The following is an 18,239-nucleotide window of genomic DNA, read 5'->3' on the forward strand; positions in this document are numbered from 1 at the left end:
ATTACTAAACAGCATTTCACTGCAGTGTGCCCCATGCGATCATGGAGGATGCTGGCTTTCATGGACAACCAACGCACTTTCTCTCCCGGAAAGTGTCACTATATTGGGATGTCTGAAACGTGTTATTCTTGGATCACACAGTGATCACAAATCACTGGAATAAAAACAGTAAAACATCTATGACACTTGTCAATTGAGCCCCTGCTTCTGAAAATATCTCCTAGGACGTTAACAAGCTCCTAGGATGAGAGGCCCACCATGTGCAAATCACCACAGCTCTGTTACCTCACAGTGCGCTAATTTACACTGACACTTTGCGGTCTTCATGATATAAACTGCTAATGTTTCACAAAGTCTAAGCAAGTTCACATAGAAAGGAATAGGTTTTTAAAAGGCTGATACATTTAGTAGAGAGGAATTAAGAGACTAAAAATGAAAACATTAACTTTTCTGAAAAGCTCAGATCAATAATGCCATCACTGATTAAATCCTATAAATGAGTATCAAGGAAATTTGAGTCTTGCTTTTGGCCACTCACCTGTACCCCTGAGCAAGCTCTTCCATATGCTTATTTGTGACGGCAGGCTTCTGTTTCTTTACGATTATGTAGGGTCTGGAATGGAAAAAATAATAACAAATTCATAGTAGTTCAAAAGAAGAATTAAGTCAGTGAGTAAGTTTACTACGGTAAAATGAAGGAAGCTGGAGATGTAATCAAACAGACGTGCGGACCGCCTGAGGACACTAGGTGGTCTCTTCATGTGTGAGTGCACAGAGGCCTATTTTCTCTCTCCCACATATAGAAACATAGACACGCACTCCAACCCATGTGTGTATGTGTGCACGTGCACACATATACACGCACAGCACTTCCTCCAAGTATCTTAGGAAATACCTGGTTTTAAAGGAAAAGGCAACACAAAAACAATACTCAGTAAGATTTAAAAAGGAAACAAAATCTTTGTCTTATTCTTAAAATCCATGTAGACGCATCAGACCAAAGGCTATTCCTAAGATTCCCTAGAGGAATATGTGATCTACTACCCAAGAAGTGGGCAGGCAGAGAACTATCACCGAGGACAACAATGGCCCTCTGTGGCGAAGGTCTGATGAACGTCAGCTGGTTAGAGTGGCTTCACCCTGGACAGACATCGCTGGGCTGCGCTGGCAGGTTACCTAAAGCTACACATGAACCGAAAGAGGGGCTACACACTTGCAGAGAACAAAGCTTTTTAGCGAGAGAGGGGTGTAAGGTAGAGAGAGCTCTTGGTTTCCACGTTCTGGTAGATTAACCTGTAACTGTCAGCGGTGATTTGCCTCTGAGGGCTTCGCCACCACGAGGAGACACCGACACAAAGGATGGCATGCGGCACCGAGACGTCAAGGGCTGTCGCTGTTTGGATAAGCAGCTCTTACAGAGGGGAGCGGGCCACCACCAGACACTTGTGCGCTCTGCCCGAAAGTCCAAATAACTCCTGGAGGACTAATGAGCGCTCTTAAACAGTTAAGAAGAAGAGCTGCACAATCACAAAAGGGGAACACAAGTCGCTGAAAAATGAACTGAGTGAACTTTTCATGGAAATCGACATCACCTCGAAATCCTGGCTTCCGGGGAGGGAAGTGGAGACACTGCAGCCTCATTCAAGGGCTGCCCGGAGCTCAGGCGGGGAGACTCCCAAGTGAGGACGGCCGCGGGCGCTGGGGGAAGGGTCTCACTCTGCTCCCTTTCTACTCACTCGATAAATTCTACATGCTCGTCCTGCCAGCTCTACGTCATGCCATCATAAAATGACTGCTAAAAAAGAATTTGTTTCTTTTAGACTACTTCCTAAAATACTGCATGTAAGGAAAAAAAAAAAAAAAAACTCCTCAGAGTGACCTAAGAAAATGTCATTATTTTCCCCAACTGACAGAATATGTTAATAGCGACAATAAGCACCTAACATGAGCCTGGCACCTAAGGGACACCTACCACACCTTCCATCAATCAGTTCTTGGGATAACCCTAGGGAGGCATATTATTATTTACATTTTTTTCAGCCAAGGAAAGTAATAAAGTCACAGCCATGCCAAGTCCGTGAGTGGGAAGTCAGGATTCAAACTCAAGTATGTCGTTACCTAGGGTTCTTTGGTTGCAAAGAACAGAAACCAATTCTGGCTCATTAACCAAAGTTGGAACTTACTAAAACAAACAAATATGTTTAAAGGAATTTACTAGAAGGATTAAGAATCTCCAAATAAGGGTCGCCTGGGTGGCTCAGTTGGTTGACCGTCCAACACTGGATTTTGGCTCAGGTTGATCCCAGGGTCATGGGATCGAGCCCCATGTCAGGCTCCACACTGAGCATGGAGCCTGCTTAAGATAGTCTCCCTCTCCCTTTCTCCCCCTCTGCCCTTCTCTCCCTCATTCACACTCTAAAATTAGGAAAAAATAAATAAATAAAGGTGCAATGCCCAGCCTCACAACAGGTCCCAAGGATCCAGAACAGGAGGAGTAAAGGTAGTGTCTTGCATGTGCTGCTGTCAGGATGGATCAATTCCAGCCGCCTCTTCCTTTAGCTATTCTATCTGGGATTCAAATCCTCCGAGAAGAGGGTGTGACTGGTCTACCTGGGTCATGTGCCAGGCCCCTAGCTGAGCAGGAGACGGCACCTGACAGACCGTCCTGAGTAGAGGGAGGAGCAGTGCCCAAAGGAGAATGAGGAGGGTAACTGGGAGAACTTGGATGCTGGACAGACAATGGCAGCCCCGTCTCCGCTGTGACAGACTTCCAAGCCCAAGCTCTTCCCACCCCTCCAACCACTGCTGGCTCACTGACCTGTGCCCTAACACGACCTGAGGTCCACAAAGAAGGACTGCAGTAAAACACACAGAGGCTTCCGAACAAGGTAATGTCCACAGCTGATGTCCCTGAATATCCCGCAAAGACCAGATACCCTGTCATAATCATCTTTGTACCCCAACCTCCTGGCCAGTGCCCATTCAGAAGAGGCCCTTAAGATGTGCTGAAAGAATAAGACACCTACTTTCTATTGAGCCTAATGCTACTTCCTCATGCCTCCATGTTTTTCATTCTTGTCATTCCTCAGCCTTTCTCCTTTCCTCCTCCATCCAAGGAACACAACCCCACTCATCCTTTAAAGTTCGGTTCATAGCAAGAGAATACACTGGGTAAAAATCATGAGTGTTGGAATCAAATGAATTGTGAAGACTTTCAAGTAAAAACAGACCCCGCCGCCATCTAGCTTTGGGTAAGTTACCTAGTCTTCCTAAAACTCAGTTCCTCATTGGTTAAATGAAAACAATAATCCAACCTACAGGGTTGAATGTAGTTGTATCTACTAAAATACTAAGTAATGCCTAGCTAGCATCTTATTAGCATGGTTGGTTGTTATTAGTATTTATCTCTGCCTTTGCCCACATAGTGAGCTCTCTGAGGGCAGAGACTGATTCCCATTAATCTTTGAATCCTCAGTACCTGGATGCATATTCACGAGGGGTCTGCTAACTAAATTAAGCTTATCTCAATAAACAGGTTAAAGTAGATTCAAAAATAAAAACAGGTGTATTTCTTTCAGAAGTAAACTTAAAAAACTCTTTTTAGCGACTTATACCTGCACAGCCGTCCCCCATCAGAAGAAATATAGACACAGCGATCCGTAAGATTCGTTGAGATGGAAACAAATTCATTGACATATCCTGCTCTTCGCATCAGTCGAAATGTGTTCACTAGCTTCTTGTGGTCCCGAATGACACCCAGGATGTTACCTGAGCAGAAAGAAAAAATATTTACAATAGATACAACAAACAGATCTGTATTAATTTAAAATATCTATGTGAGGGGTGCCTGGGTGGCTCAGCCAGTTAAGCATCCGGCTTCGGTTCAGGTCATGCTCTCATGTTCGTGGGTTCGAGCCCCACATCGGGCTCTGTGCTGACAGCTAGCTCAGAGCCTAGAGCCTGCTTCAGATTCTGTGTCTCCCTCTCTCTCTGACCTTCCCCTGCTCGCACTGTCTCTGTCTCTCAAAAATAAATAAAAAACATTAAAAAATAAAATATCTATGTGATATGGATGATTAGCAGCACTGAGCAGTCCATTACTCCTAGGTATTTTATGATTTTTTGTGCAATTGTGAATGGGATCAGTTTCTTGATTTTTCTTTCTGTTGCCTCATTATTGGTGTATAAAAATGCAACCGATTTCTGTACATTGATTTTGTGCCCTGCGACTTTGCTGAATTCACGGATCAGTTCTAGTGGGCTTCTGGTGAAGTCGGTCGGGTTTTCCATGTAGAGTATCATGTCATCTGCGAAAAGTGAAAGTTTGACTTCTTCTTTGCCAATTCTGAAGCCTATTATTTCCTTTTGTTGTCTGATTGCTGATGCTAGGACTTCCAACATTACGTTAAACAACGTGGTGAGAGTGGGCATCCCTGTCGTGTTCCTGATCTCAGAGGGAAACTCTCAGTTTTTCACCATTAAGGATATTAGCTGTGGGCTTTTTATAAATTGCTTTTATAATGTTTAAGTAAGTTCCTTCAATCTCGACTTTCTCGAGGATTTTTATTAAGGAAGGATGCTGTATTTTGTCAGATGCTTTTTCTGCATATGTCAACAGGATCACATGGTTTTGATCTTTTCTTTTGTTAATGTGATGTATCACATTGATGGATTTGTGAATACTGAACCAGCCCTGTAACCCAGGAATGAATCCCACTTGATCATGGTGGATAATTCTTTTTATATGCTGTTGAATTCGATTTGCTAGTATCTTGATGTAAAAGACCTGTATGATGAAAACTATAGAAAACTTATGAAAGAAACTGAAGAAGACACAAAGAAATGGAAAAACATTCCATGCTCATAAATCAGGAGAATAAAGATTGTTAAAATGTCATTATTACCCAAAGCAATCTACACATTCACTGCAATCCCAATCAAAATTGCACCAGCGTTCTTCTCAAAGCTAGAACAAACTATCCTAAAATTCATATGGAACCACAAAAAAAACCCCAATAGCCAAAATAATATTGAAGAAGAAAACCAAAATGAGAGGCATCACAATCCCAGACTTTAGCCTCTACTACAAAGCTGTCATCATCAAGACAGTTTGGTATTGGCACAAAAACAGACACATAGACCAATGGAATAGAATAGAGAACCCAGAACTGGACCCACAAATGTATGGCCAATTAATCTCTGACAAAGCAGGAAAGAGTATCCAGTGGAAAAAAGACAGCCTCTTTAGCAGGTGGTTCTGGGAGAACTAGACAGCAACATACAGAAGAATGAAACTAGACCACTTTCTTATACCATACAGAAAAATAAACTCAAAATGACTGAAGTTCCTGAATGTGAGATAGGAAACCATCAAAACCCTTGAGGAGAAAGCAGGAAACCGCCTCCTTGACCTCAACTACAGCAATTTTCTACTCAACACATCCCCAAAGGCCAGGGAATCAAGGGCAAAAATGAACTATTGGGTCCTCATGAAGATAAAAAGCATCTGCACTGCAAAGGAAACAAAACAAAACAAAAAAAAACTAATAGGCAACTGACAGAATGGGAAAAGATAGCGGCAAATGGCATATCAGATAAAGGGCTAGTATCCAAAATCTACAAGGAACTCACCAAACTTCACACCCAAAAAATGAATAATCTAGTGAAGAAATGGGCAGAAGAATGAATAGACACTTCTCCAAAGAGGACATCCAGATCGCCTACAGGCACATGAAATGATGCTCAATATCATTCATCATCAGGGAAACACAAATCAAAACTACACTGAGATACCACCTCACACTGGTCAGAGTGGCTAAAATGAACAAATCAAAGGACCATAGATGCTGGCGAGGTTGTGGAGAAATGGGCACCCTCCTACACTGTTGGTGGCAATGTACACTTGTGCAGCTGCTCTAAAAAACAGTATGGAGGTTCCTCAAAACACTATCCATAGAACTCCCCTATGACCCAGCAATACCAGTGCTAGGAATTTACACAAGAAGTACAGGAGTGCTGATGCACAGGGGCACATGTACCCCAATGTTCACTGGGGCACTTTCTACAATCGCCAAATCATGGAAAGAGCATAAATGTCCATCAACTAATGAATGGATCAAGAAGATGTGGTTTATATATACAATGGAGTACTACATGGCAATGAGAAAGAATGAAATCTGGCCGTTTGTAGCAAAGTGGATGGACCTCGAGGGTGTCATGCTAAGTGAAATATGGGTGTTATATGGAAATCAGCTTAACAATAAACTATATATTAAAAAAAAAATTCTGTTACTGACTCAGCAGCTGGTCCACAGGCTGCAGGAAAGCAGCAGAGCAGAGCGGCTCAGGGCAGCCCTGCCCCCACCAGCCCAAGTAGCAAAAGTTAGCCTCCTTCTCCTCACTGGTCAGCACCACACTGAGGGCATGAGCTGAGGGCATGAACTCGGGGCCCAGGCCCCCTGGGTTCAAACACTGGCTCTATCACTTCCAAGGGTTAATGTGAGGATTACATGATGTGAACTTGAAGCCACATAAGACACTTCAAGCTCTGCCCAGCATCTAGTAACCGCTCTTCCCGCCTTCGTCATCTGTGAAATGAGGAGGACGGACTCTGCACTCCAGGTCAGCGTGAGGATACACAGACGACCTGGGCAACACTGCAGAGGAAGAGCTCTCTCAGCATCACCTCTGGGATACACTTAACAGCCCTGCTTTGCTTCTCCCCTGGCCGTGCAGCAAAGGACAAATCCCCCCGGAACAGAGGGAAGGGGAGAAGAGCATGGGGGCCAGGACGAGCCTGCAGGATGTGTGACAGGACAGGTACCCAGACCACCAAATCACCAGGATGAGGCATGCTTGCTGCCAAGGCTCAGAAGGACTCGGAAAGGGATGAAAGAAGCACATGGAGCACGAGCAGAAGGAAAGGGCCCTCTAAGGACAGGCTGTTGACAATCCCTCACTGAGTGGCTGAAGAGAAGTCAACTTGCTGTCAGGGCTGATCTGCAGAATGTCTCCCATATTGAACTTGAACTTAAAAATGCCACGTTGGGCCCTTTCCACTTTGGCTAAGCAGGCGGCCGTGAAAGGGCAGGACACAGCCAGTCTCTGCGATGTTTCCTTTAGCTCTGGCTGTGGGATCCTCTCAGAACTTGATGACCTGGCCAGTGGGGTAAACTGTTTCTGTTACCGTTTTTCTACCTTTAAATTAAGGCCCCCTGGACCCAGAATTGAAGTACATTTGTCCTTTAAGTACCTGGATAATAACGGCTTCTCTTCACTCCCCACCCAGAGACAGATCAGATCAACAGGTCTCCGGGATGCACTCACCATTGAGGAAGACGAGGAACACATTTGGATAAGAGAGCTCTTCCCCACATAATAAATTCACATCTTCTACTCCCAGGTTACTGGCTAATTTAACAATGGGTCCATCTTCCATGTCAGTTGTGATGTGTGTCATGAGGGCCAAGTTTTTAACCAAACCACATGCCTAAAAAACAAAGGTCAGTCATTTCTAAGAAGGACCATTAGTAATACAAAGTACTGTTCGTGGCTGAAAATAGCTCACCACTTTGCCGGCAGCAATGTAACGCAGGACAGCTGTGCAGGGGACACTTTGGGGATGCATACAGAAGACTTACACACGTATACGCAGAGAAGTGCTGAGCATCGTACTATTTAAAATGGCAAATAATGATGGCCATCATTAATGCCTCCTCAAAAAAACCTGACCACCTAAATTGTTATTCCTAGACAACCGAACCTGACAGTCATGAGGAGGATGCTGTATAAAAACAGTAAAGGTTGGGGCACCTGGGTGACTGAGTGGGCTAAGCATTGAGCGCTGGTTTCAGCTCAGGTCATGATCTCACAGTTCATGAGATTGAGCACCACATCAGGCTCTGCACTGACAGCAGGGAGCCTGCTTGGGATTCTCTCTCCCCTCACCTCTCTCTGCCCCTCCAATGGGGACTTTCCCTATGTCTCAAAATAAAAAAAACTTAAAAAAAAAAAAAACCAAAACAGTAAAGGGAAACACTGATAGATGTGGGTACATAAAAATATAAACCTTTTGGTCTGAAATGAGAGTCAACAAAGTGAATGCCCAGCACTCGATAGGCTTCTTGGTCATAAAAGGCAAAGCAAGACAGAAGAACTGCTCCAGATCAGAGACGAAGGAGATGTGGCAACTGAAAGCAGGGTGTGATCTTGGGTCAGCAAAAAGACACTTGTGGGGTAAGTGGCAAGATTTGACTAAGGTATAGATTCTGTAATCTGTAATCTATTCTATAACCTATAGATTACAATACCGTTATCAATGTTATTTCATGAGGTTGATAACTGAGCAATCTAGGTGAGGGGTTATGGAAATTCTTTGTACCAATTTTGCAACTTTTACGTACATCTGAAGTTTCTTCAAAACAAAAAAGAAATAAAATATTTTTTAATTTTTACACAAACCCCAAAAAATCTAAGATAAAATATGAACATGGACATAACACACCAAGTAGAAAAACAAAAACAAACACTTGAGACATGGTACATGTAAAGATTGTGTTTTCGATTCTTCAAAACCATCTTGTTGTAGTGATGCCATAAAACAGGTCCTTCGCTAAGGTTAGCTGAAGCCATCACTGGAAAATTCAGCGCTCCAAAGCTCAAGAAGTCTCAGTTATGCAAATGTGACAAGCTGCATAATTTTAGTGTGCATTTCCATATGGTTTAAGATAAATTAGGAGACGAATGATAATTTTCTAAAAATCGTAACTCTGCCTGGCCTTCTATTTTCACCTCTGCCAAGTCATAATAAATTCCTGCTCTTTGGAACTTGCATCTTTGACATGCCATAACTAACGTGTTTATTCATTCAGCGTATATCTAAGGGGCCTCTACCGTGGATGAGGCTCAGTGGGAGGAGCTCGTGACAGAAGGTGAACCTAACGTGGCTCCTTCCTCTGGAAGTTCCCAGTTCACAACGAACAGAATCGGGTGAGACCAACAATGGTCAAGCCTGAAGAGAAAGGGCCTGCATGTGGACATGGCGATGCTGTGGGAGCACACCCTATTCAAGCCGTTGGTTCTGTGCTCCCTGTTGGCTGGCCCGCCAAGCACACCTGAGGAAAACAAGGAGCTGTTTCAAGAGATCCTCGTGAATATGGTGATGGGTCTCCCGATTTCCCCTCACATTCTTATCCCCTCTTCACTGCATGGTTTGGTTCTTGGGATAAGCTAAGAAAAGCAAGAACACTGGGACCATATTTCTATTTAGGTGAGGTACTAAATCGAATGCTGGTACTGGTTTTGGAATGACACTGATGTCATCCTGACAGGTTGCATCAATTTCGCTGCCAAAGAGTGACTGACTCTCCCCCCAAAATAAGGATAAGGGGGAACAGGGACAGAATTAGGACACCACACCACCAACAGACACTACCTCTGACACAGCAGAGACTCGTTGGGTCCCTTACCTCTCCTTCAGGAGTGTCCGAAGGACAGAGCATTCCCCACTGAGATGGCTGGAGGGATCGAGGACCACTCACTTTTCTTGTTTTTTCAAACTGAGAAGAGATTCTTGTCATCATGCCCAGTGCAGATATATATGACAAGCGAGACAGCACTTGAGTCACACCCTGGCGGTCCATTTTAAATCTCTTTAGAGACCAATTTCCCTGTAGAGGAAAACAATAAAATAAAAAGACTTAAGCCCACCCCAGATATGTCTGTATGTGCCTGATATTTTGCAGCCACTCTGAGAAGTTCATCACAGAAACTATTTGTGAAATCAGAGCCACGGTGCATATTCAGGAATCAAAATACTACAAATTGAAATGAAAATGTAGCCTAGTCACTCCCTAGGATTTCTCTAGGGATCTGATGACTATCACCTATGTCTGGCAACCAGGCCAGAACGCGGTGATACGCCAGCCTTCCCGCGTCCCAGCAGTTAGTGTGTGAAGAACTAATTACATCCCAAGCAAGCCAGTTCCAGCAGAGACTTCCACTGGAAGCAGTAAGCTAATTAACAGAACACTAGCAATTTCTACACATATTTTAAGGTAAAAGTAGCTGGAAGCACAAAGAGATAATTTCATGTTGGAATGTACCATTATTTGGATGTCTTCCAAAATTTGTCTTAATTAGAGGAAAATATACCAATAGAAAAAGACCAGAAAAATGACTCCAAGAGCAGTTATTAGGGATAATGAATAAACTGTAGGCTTCTTAATCAAGGCTAAAAACTGCATATATATTCATATGAAGAAATATTATGTTTCTTTTGTGGCTGTCACATCAATCTTAAGAGAGATTCACAGGAAATGTATCTTGAACATTATTATTTTTCTAAATCTTAAATGTTAAATTTAGTTTATCTCCTTTGCACTGAATTACAAGAAGGGACATATTAAATATATCACCTTGTAGTTGTATCAAATGAATATATACACTAAATATTCTGAAAGATAATTTAAAGAAGGTCAGCAATACATTTTCAATTCATGGTAACATGAACTAGCAATAGAAAACAGCATGCATAGAAAAGTAAAGTAGAAACTGTCAAAAAAAGATACTGATTCAATAATTTTTCTGATTCAAAAGAAGGACTATATCTGCTAAATGGTGGGTCTTCATTTTTCTTTTGAGAATCTGATGAAAGCTGTGTCTGTTCTCTTGGGAAAAATGCACGAGGACCATGAACACAAAATTTTAAAACGTTTCACTTACAGGGGGGACTCTTGGATCCCAAGCTAAAAACCCTTATGAGAGGAAAACTGTTAGAAGGAGATAACATGATTTGTTTGATTTAAAACCTGTGACTCTGGGGGAATTCCCTCACAAACTAATGTTTCATCATTATTACAGTAAAGATCTGTCACTGTAGAAGCCTGAGTTCTTGATAAAGTGGAAAAGAGTTAAATTCTAGGAAGAAACTGCATTTTACAAAGCAAAGAAACAGACAAACACATTTATTCCACAAGTTAACTTCTTACATTGCTTCATCAGTTAACTCCTTTTCTGCTCTGAATGAGGGTAAACCTAGCAAACAGACTGATGCCCAGAGAGTAGGTGTGAGGAAGGTAAATAGAGATTTCGCACAGAGCTAAAATAAGGCAGCAGCTGCTGGCAAATGGGAGTAGATGGGGAGTGAAGCCAAGGTGTCCAACAAGAGGGATTGTTCTAGTCTTCTGTGTGAGTATCATAAGAAGGGCAAGGAGAGAGACAGACAAGGAGTCTAAAACTGCTCTTCTGAGAAAACGTATTTGCTGAAAATACTCTATTAATGGTAATACAGAATGTTAGAAGAGAACACGGAAGTTTTTCTGGCTGCTACAGATTGGGGTCCACCTACAACAAGGCTTTTTCAAATAGGCAGGCTTCTCCGAGAGGCAAAGTAATGTCACTAAGGGGCAAAAGAACTACTCCATAAAGCTATCATGACCTGAAAATCATGGGTCAGAAAGAACGGAAAAGTAATTCAAACTGACGTGCGTTCAAGTGCTCTTTGGAGGCTTCTCTTCAAATGTCCAGGGACCTACTTTCACACAAGGTTGGGCCACAGAGTGTAACGTGCCTAAATGGGCACCAAGGCCCAGTTCGTGTCAAGTTAGATGTAGCTGTCACTGCAAGGGCTGTTCACACAGACCCACTTGCTAGTTTCTAAAGGCAAGAACTGCAGCCAGTCTGCCACTAAGTCTTTCATTGTTAGGGGAATCAACGTGTTATAGCACACTATCCTTTTGTCAGGGCAGACTCCCATCAATACAACTAATCTTATGTCTGGCGTACAAAACACAACTAGACTTCATCAGATAGACCTATAGTCGTTATGCTTTAAGAAAGGAAGCAAAAACCTATCTGATAACCTTTTATGAACAGCCAGGGGCCGTGAATACACAGCAGCTGCTGAGGCCTGAATTCATCACTGACGTGAGGAACAGCTGATAGTGCTACGAGGAACACAAACCTACAATGGAATCAAGCGTTTTGTATTGTTTTGAACAAAAGCTGCCATTAAAAAACTTACTTGCGATATGTCAGTTTTATTACAGAAAACAAGGGGAAGTAGTATCCTTTAAAAGAAGGGCTATTCCCAGTTAAACTAAAAACTTTTCCTCTATGTATGGGTGTCTATTTTCTTACCACCTTATAGAAGAGCGACTATAATTTGGCAAGAAGTTATACAGTAACAAGATTCCTAGTGATAACATTTAAACTGTGGACTGTCTTTCAAGGTAGAAAATGTGTGATTTGTAAACATCCTCTAAATATACATGTTATTTTTTCACCTAGATTCCCAAAGTACTTTCAATTTCCATTCCATGGAACAGAGGTATAAATAAGTTACAAAAACCTCAACAAATGGATGGAGACTTACGGTAGAAATGGCATTCACCATGCCATTGGTGATCTGGTCCTGACGCATGTGTTTCACAACATCAAACTGGGCAGCTCTTTGCTTAGGAATCACCTGGTCTGCAATCTTCTTCATTTCAGAATTAAATTTTTTGAACAAATCTTCAAAAAGAAGTGATAAAAGCTAAAAAAAATAAATAAAAGTATATGGTGAACTTTCAAAATGCATTACTAGTCTGTATGATAAAATCTTAAGTCGTTATTAAACTGTTTTTCAAAAAAAGATGGAGAAACTACTGAGCAATGATAAAGTATTTTAAATTTCAACTTGATAAATATGTACTTTTCCATGCGCTTATCGCTATTCGAGGCACTGGGAGTAAGAGCAAAAATGATCACAAAATTTCTGCACTCAAATATATTTCATTTAGACCAGTCACTTCCAGGCTTTTAGATTTCACTGACCAGTGACCTAAGTTTTAATTTTACAGATAAAGATAATTAAAACCCAAAAGGGCAGTGGGAGAGAAGAATTACCATTAAACAGTCTTACAACACCAAAAACTGTGGTGCCTTTTGGACCTCTCCTACATCCCTGGTAAAAATGTAAATTGCTACAACTACTTAGAGGACAGTTTGCCATTAATCTAGTCTTCCCTAAGTCTCCTCAGTTCCTCCCTAGGTACACCCCCACAGCAGTGCTTCCGAACTTCTGCATGCATGGTAATTACGCTCAAGGATTGTTAAAACACAAATTGCTGGCCCCACCCCTACAGTTTCTAATTCAATAGGCCCAAGAATTTGCATTTCTAACAAGTTCCCAGGAGATGCCAGAGCTGCTGGTGGGGGAAGGGCATCTTGAGAATCACTGCCCTACAGAAATGTGCACCAGTACAAGAGACATTCACAGCATTATTCGTATGAGCTAAAAACTAAAAGCCATACAAATAATATTTAGCTAGACAAACTAAAATAATGGAACACTATAAAGCAAGGAAAATGAACAAAAAAATAACCACAAAGTCACGGCTGGATCCTAAAAGCATAATATTGAGTGAAAGAAGCCACACACAAAATAACATATATATAATATGATTCCATTTACATAAAGTTCAAAACCAGCAAAACTGAACTAGAATTCGATGGCAAAACTCTACAGAGAAGCAAGGATGTGAATACCATAAAAATCGGGCTAAGGGTCTTACCTTGGAGGGGGAGGATTTCAATCAAGAAGGGATATGTTGGGGATGGGGAGCTTCTAAAGTGTTGAAATTTTATTTTTCAACTTGAGTACTATTTACAAAGGTATTTTACAACAATTAAGCTGAAATTTATGTTTTATGCATTTTTCTGTAATATTTCTCAATAAAAAGGTTATAAAATGAAATAATACCCACTCTACATCATCATTTCATTTTCAAAAAAACAATTTAACATCAAAAATTGGCAGAGCAAATAATCTCAGGAGAAAAACACAAAAAAGTAAATATAATTTGCTTGGTAAAACTCACACCATCCATCCTTACTCATTCCTCTCCAGACCAGTGAAACTGGACCACAGACTCTCACCCATCCTCAGACCAGTGGTCTGGGCAAAAGTCTACATAAGCAGAGAAGGTTAATGTAAAGGCAACAGAGGCCAAAGTAAAGTCTGAAACATGATAGTTCAGCCAATGCTAGAGAAAAAAAATCAAACTCTTTAATCCCTTACCTTAGATTATTGGAAAACAGGATTAATGGATGATTTCATGAAACAGATGAATAGCAGAGGTGGAAAGAAAGCTAGGATTAGGAGTTTAAGAAAGATTTGCAAATTCCACATCCAGATAAATCAACTACAGAATCATACATTTCTGGGGTCCAACAGAGAGGTAAGGCTGCAAGGTACCCAGGTGAGTTGAATACAAAGGGGGACAGTTTCCCCAAAGAGAGATGGGACACATGAGAGAGATGACATCTGTCTGCCATAGAAGAAATCAGTCAAAACTTGAAGGACTGCTTACAAGCCAAATGTGGGCTACCATGGAAGCTTAGACTCTTTCGGAGCCTCAGACAGAAAAAAGAGCATCTGACTTACAAGTTCTTTGCTATGGAGTGGTCATGGAAGACTGAAGTAAAGCCAAAGACCTGAGAAAGATTCCTTCATTGGAAAAAGCAATAAAATCCCATTTCCCTGGACTTTCTCTCACATGAAGCAAAATCTTCAAGTCACTGGACAAGAGTCAGGAAACCAGGCAAAGGTGACCTGCACTGAGAAAGGGACAGAAGCAGAAGCCATCCATCCCTAAGAGTGGAGCAGAAGGCCCCCTTGCTCCCACCATAAGCCTTGCAGCTAGTAATAAGCAACAGTAGTCAACTGCTGGAGGAAGGCCAGCAAACCCACTGGTCACCAATTCCAGGAAAAGGTACATGGCCAGAGGAAAGAGGAAGAGAAGCCAAACCATCTTTCCCTGGGAGAGGAGCAGGACACGTGCCTGGGTCAAGGATTCTGCACTCATACAAGGCAGGGGCCAGATCCCACTGGGAAGGGCAGGAAACTGAGAGCTTTGCTTTATAAAATTGTGGAATAGGAAAGAATGCCCATTCTTACCACTCCTATTCAACACTGTATTGGCAGTACCATTCAGTGCACTAGGGCAAGAAAAAAAATATGTAAGTGTTGGAAAGGAAAACTGTTGTTACTTGCAGATACCATTTATGTCTAAATAAAAAACAAAATCCCAAAAAGTTTGTTTGGGACAAAAAGCTGAGAGACATTAAAGAGAATCTCAATAGCAGAGATATACTATGTTCATGGATTAGAAGACTCGGTATAGACGTCAATTCTCCCCCAAATCTATAAATTCAAATGCAATCTCAATAAAAAACTAGCAGCCTTTTTATTATTATTTTTAATGGAAACAGTAATTCTAACATTTCAGTTATAATGTTAAAATTCCTAAGTTTATGATGATAGAAAAAAAACAAAACCCTTCATCTGTGGAGGTAACTAGAAAGTTAAATCAATATTCTGTAAACTGGCTAAAAAAAAACTAGCAAGCATTTATTCTGCCTTTCCCATATAAATTATGTCTCAGGGTAACCAAAGAGATGATATTGAAAAGTATTCTTTATTGAAAAATTCTAGCTAAAAAAGAGCAGAAAGAGTGGTGTATCACTATTTTGCATGCCCTAATTAAACAATAGATAAAGGAATATCATCAGCAGCTGTTAAATAAAACCATCAGGAGAAAAGTTGATGGGGAACTTCAAAGATGAAATCAGGGTCCCAAATACTGGATATTTCCCTGGACTTTCTCTCACATGAGAGAAAGATCCCAATGATCAATTCTCAGGACATCATGGGATCAAATTTCCAGTGATCAATGCCCATGGCACCAAATATAGATACAACTAGTCATATTCTTCCTGATAGAATATAACAGCAAACTGTGCAATGGCATGCTAGCCAAAAAAAAAGAACTTGAATTTGATCTAGCCTCTTAATTTAATTCCTGGCTTAAAAGAAATTCAGAGGAGAGAAATAGAGAGGAGAGAAATAGAGAGGAATATATAGTTGAAAGTCATCATGAGGAAACCACCAGCAAAACCTAGAATAGCCCCAAAAAAACAAAAAAAAAAACAAAAAAACCCTTTAAATCAATAAAGAAAATGCAAACAACCCAAAAAGCATTTCAAAGAAGGAAAAATAGTAATGGTCAATAAGCATATGCAAAAGAGGCTCAACCTCATTAGTAATAAAAGAAATGCAAATTAATACCACAAGGAGATGACACTTTATACCCACTAGGCAAAAATTTTAAAGTTTGATACTAAGGCATAGAATGGAGATCATCAGGAACTCATATACAGAATAATGTACAAATACTTGGGAACTAGTCTGACATTCTCCAGTTAAACTGGAGATTTAACTTGACTCTAGGATTTGGCAATCTTATTTGTAGAAATTCTTGCATATGAGCACCTGAAATGATAAATATGAATGTTAATTTTTTTTATAGTTTATTGTCAAGCTGGTTTCCATATAACACCCACTGCTCGTCCCCACAAGTGCCTTCCTCCATGTCCATCACCCCCCTTCCCCTTTCATTAATATTTTTTAAAAAGGGAAATCACACAAAGGTCTCGACTGGTAGAATGGACAAAGTGTTATTTATCACTACAAAAGTGGAAGTACTGTGACACCCAACAATATAGATCTTAAAAATAATGCTGAGTGAAGAAAAATGTTCCAGAAAAACATATGTGGCATGAATCTATTTTTATAAAATTCAAAAATGGGCAAAACTTGTACTTTAATAATATATTTTCAATTTTTTAAATTAAAAATTTAGATAATACAATAAAAAAGGGCAAAAATTCAGGACAAGGGGAAAAGAGAAAGAATAAGGAAGAAATACACAGGTAAACAGAATGGTATTAATTGATTATTAAGAATCAACTGATTTTTTAGATTTTTAAGAATTACTAAATCAGACAGTGGCTCTGAGGGTGTTGATTTTACTTGTACCCTTCAAAACATATTTATGTAACATTTTATCATGTTAAAAGTTACATAATAAAAATTAAATAATATTAAGCCAAGGTGACTATCTGGAATAGTATAACCACAGAAACCAGGTCAATGGGATGTAATAGGAAGTCATCAGAACAGACAAAGATGGTTCTGTTTCCAGAATTGGCAGAGAAGCTCCTATCGGATGGACTCACCTCCTGATAATAGTTATAAACTCTGGATAAAATATTACAACTATCTGAGGCCACTGGAGAGTGTCTAAAAGGCAGAAACTGGAGGAAAGCCAACATGTCTCAAAAGTAAATGGCACTGGGTGCATTTCCCGTTTTTAAAGCTTTTCGATTAAGGGGAGGCCATATTGGTAAAAAGGGTACAAGCTACATTGAGAAGCCAAAACTCAGAGAGATCCAGTCTTACTGGATTGAAAACCCAGAGGATAAAGATCTGAGCTACCACAAAAGCTGGAAAGGAGAAAATCACAGAACCAAAGGGAGGAAACCCCCAATTATGTATGTAAACTTGGCTCAAATCTCTGGGTGACCCCAGAACTACACACTGAGAAGTGTGGCCCAAGTCCTCCCACTGCCCCAAATCTGGGTGAAGGTTGTAACCGCTTTTTCCAATAAAGCAGAAATAAAGGAGCTGAAGACTAGGGTCATTAAGGCTGCACCGGTTCTGTCCTGTTCACAGGAAACATTTGTTTGGAGCCCTGAGCCACTCGAATGCCATAACACTGGAAAGGCCAGGTCCTAGTCAAGACCAGTCTTCCAGCTCTTCCCACACCTGTTAGCAGAATACCACCAACTGACCTCCATCAACACCATGCAAAACAGAAGAATCAAACAGCTAAATCCTGCCTGAATTCCTGACCCACAAAGCTGTGAGGTATAATGAAGTGGTTGTTAATTTCAGCCACCGTTTTGGGATAGCATGCAACACAGCAACAGATACCCAGAATACCATCTATAAAAAGTTCCTGAGACTAAACAGGTGGCTCACTACAAGTAAACAGCAGGTACATGTCTTCAGTAATCAAATATGATACTACAAACACCTAAGTTCCTCTGTACAGTTAATTGCGTTAGTTCCCCCCCCCTTTTGTAAGCATTTTTTTTTCCTTTACAGAGAAAGAAAAAAGCTTGGTGTCTTTGTGATCTAAGTGACCTAAAAAAAATATTAAAATAATATCATGGGAATGTTAGATATACACTATTTACTGAAAGGGGGACTCTGAACTCAGTGTAACCATGTGAGATAAAGATTATCTAAGTTCCATACTGACTATATTCTTGAATGTTTATAATACATAGGTAGCTTCTGGTAGAAGCTTTTGAAGAAGATATTCAAAGCAAAAGAGTTTTCTCCTTTAGCT

General features: G+C 40.8%; 1 protein-coding gene across 5 annotated transcripts in view; it reads right to left on the minus strand.

Annotated features, from left to right (window-relative positions):
* POLR3B (RNA polymerase III subunit B) overlaps positions 1 to 18,239 on the minus strand; it is a 110,851-nt gene that overhangs the window by 50,130 nt on the left and 42,482 nt on the right. For all 5 annotated transcript variants that reach the window (XM_029953953.1, XM_029953954.1, XM_029953955.1 and 2 more), the window contains 5 exons: positions 12,374 to 12,535; positions 9,468 to 9,668; positions 7,327 to 7,489; positions 3,615 to 3,768; positions 539 to 613 (listed from right to left, as the gene is read on the minus strand). In XM_029953953.1, the coding sequence (XP_029809813.1) occupies positions 539 to 613; positions 3,615 to 3,768; positions 7,327 to 7,489; positions 9,468 to 9,668; positions 12,374 to 12,535 (755 nt within the window). The remainder of the gene's footprint in view (positions 1 to 538; positions 614 to 3,614; positions 3,769 to 7,326; positions 7,490 to 9,467; positions 9,669 to 12,373; positions 12,536 to 18,239) is intronic.

Source organism: Suricata suricatta, chromosome 10, assembly GCF_006229205.1.
Source record: "Suricata suricatta isolate VVHF042 chromosome 10, meerkat_22Aug2017_6uvM2_HiC, whole genome shotgun sequence".
NCBI lineage: Eukaryota > Metazoa > Chordata > Mammalia > Carnivora > Herpestidae > Suricata > Suricata suricatta.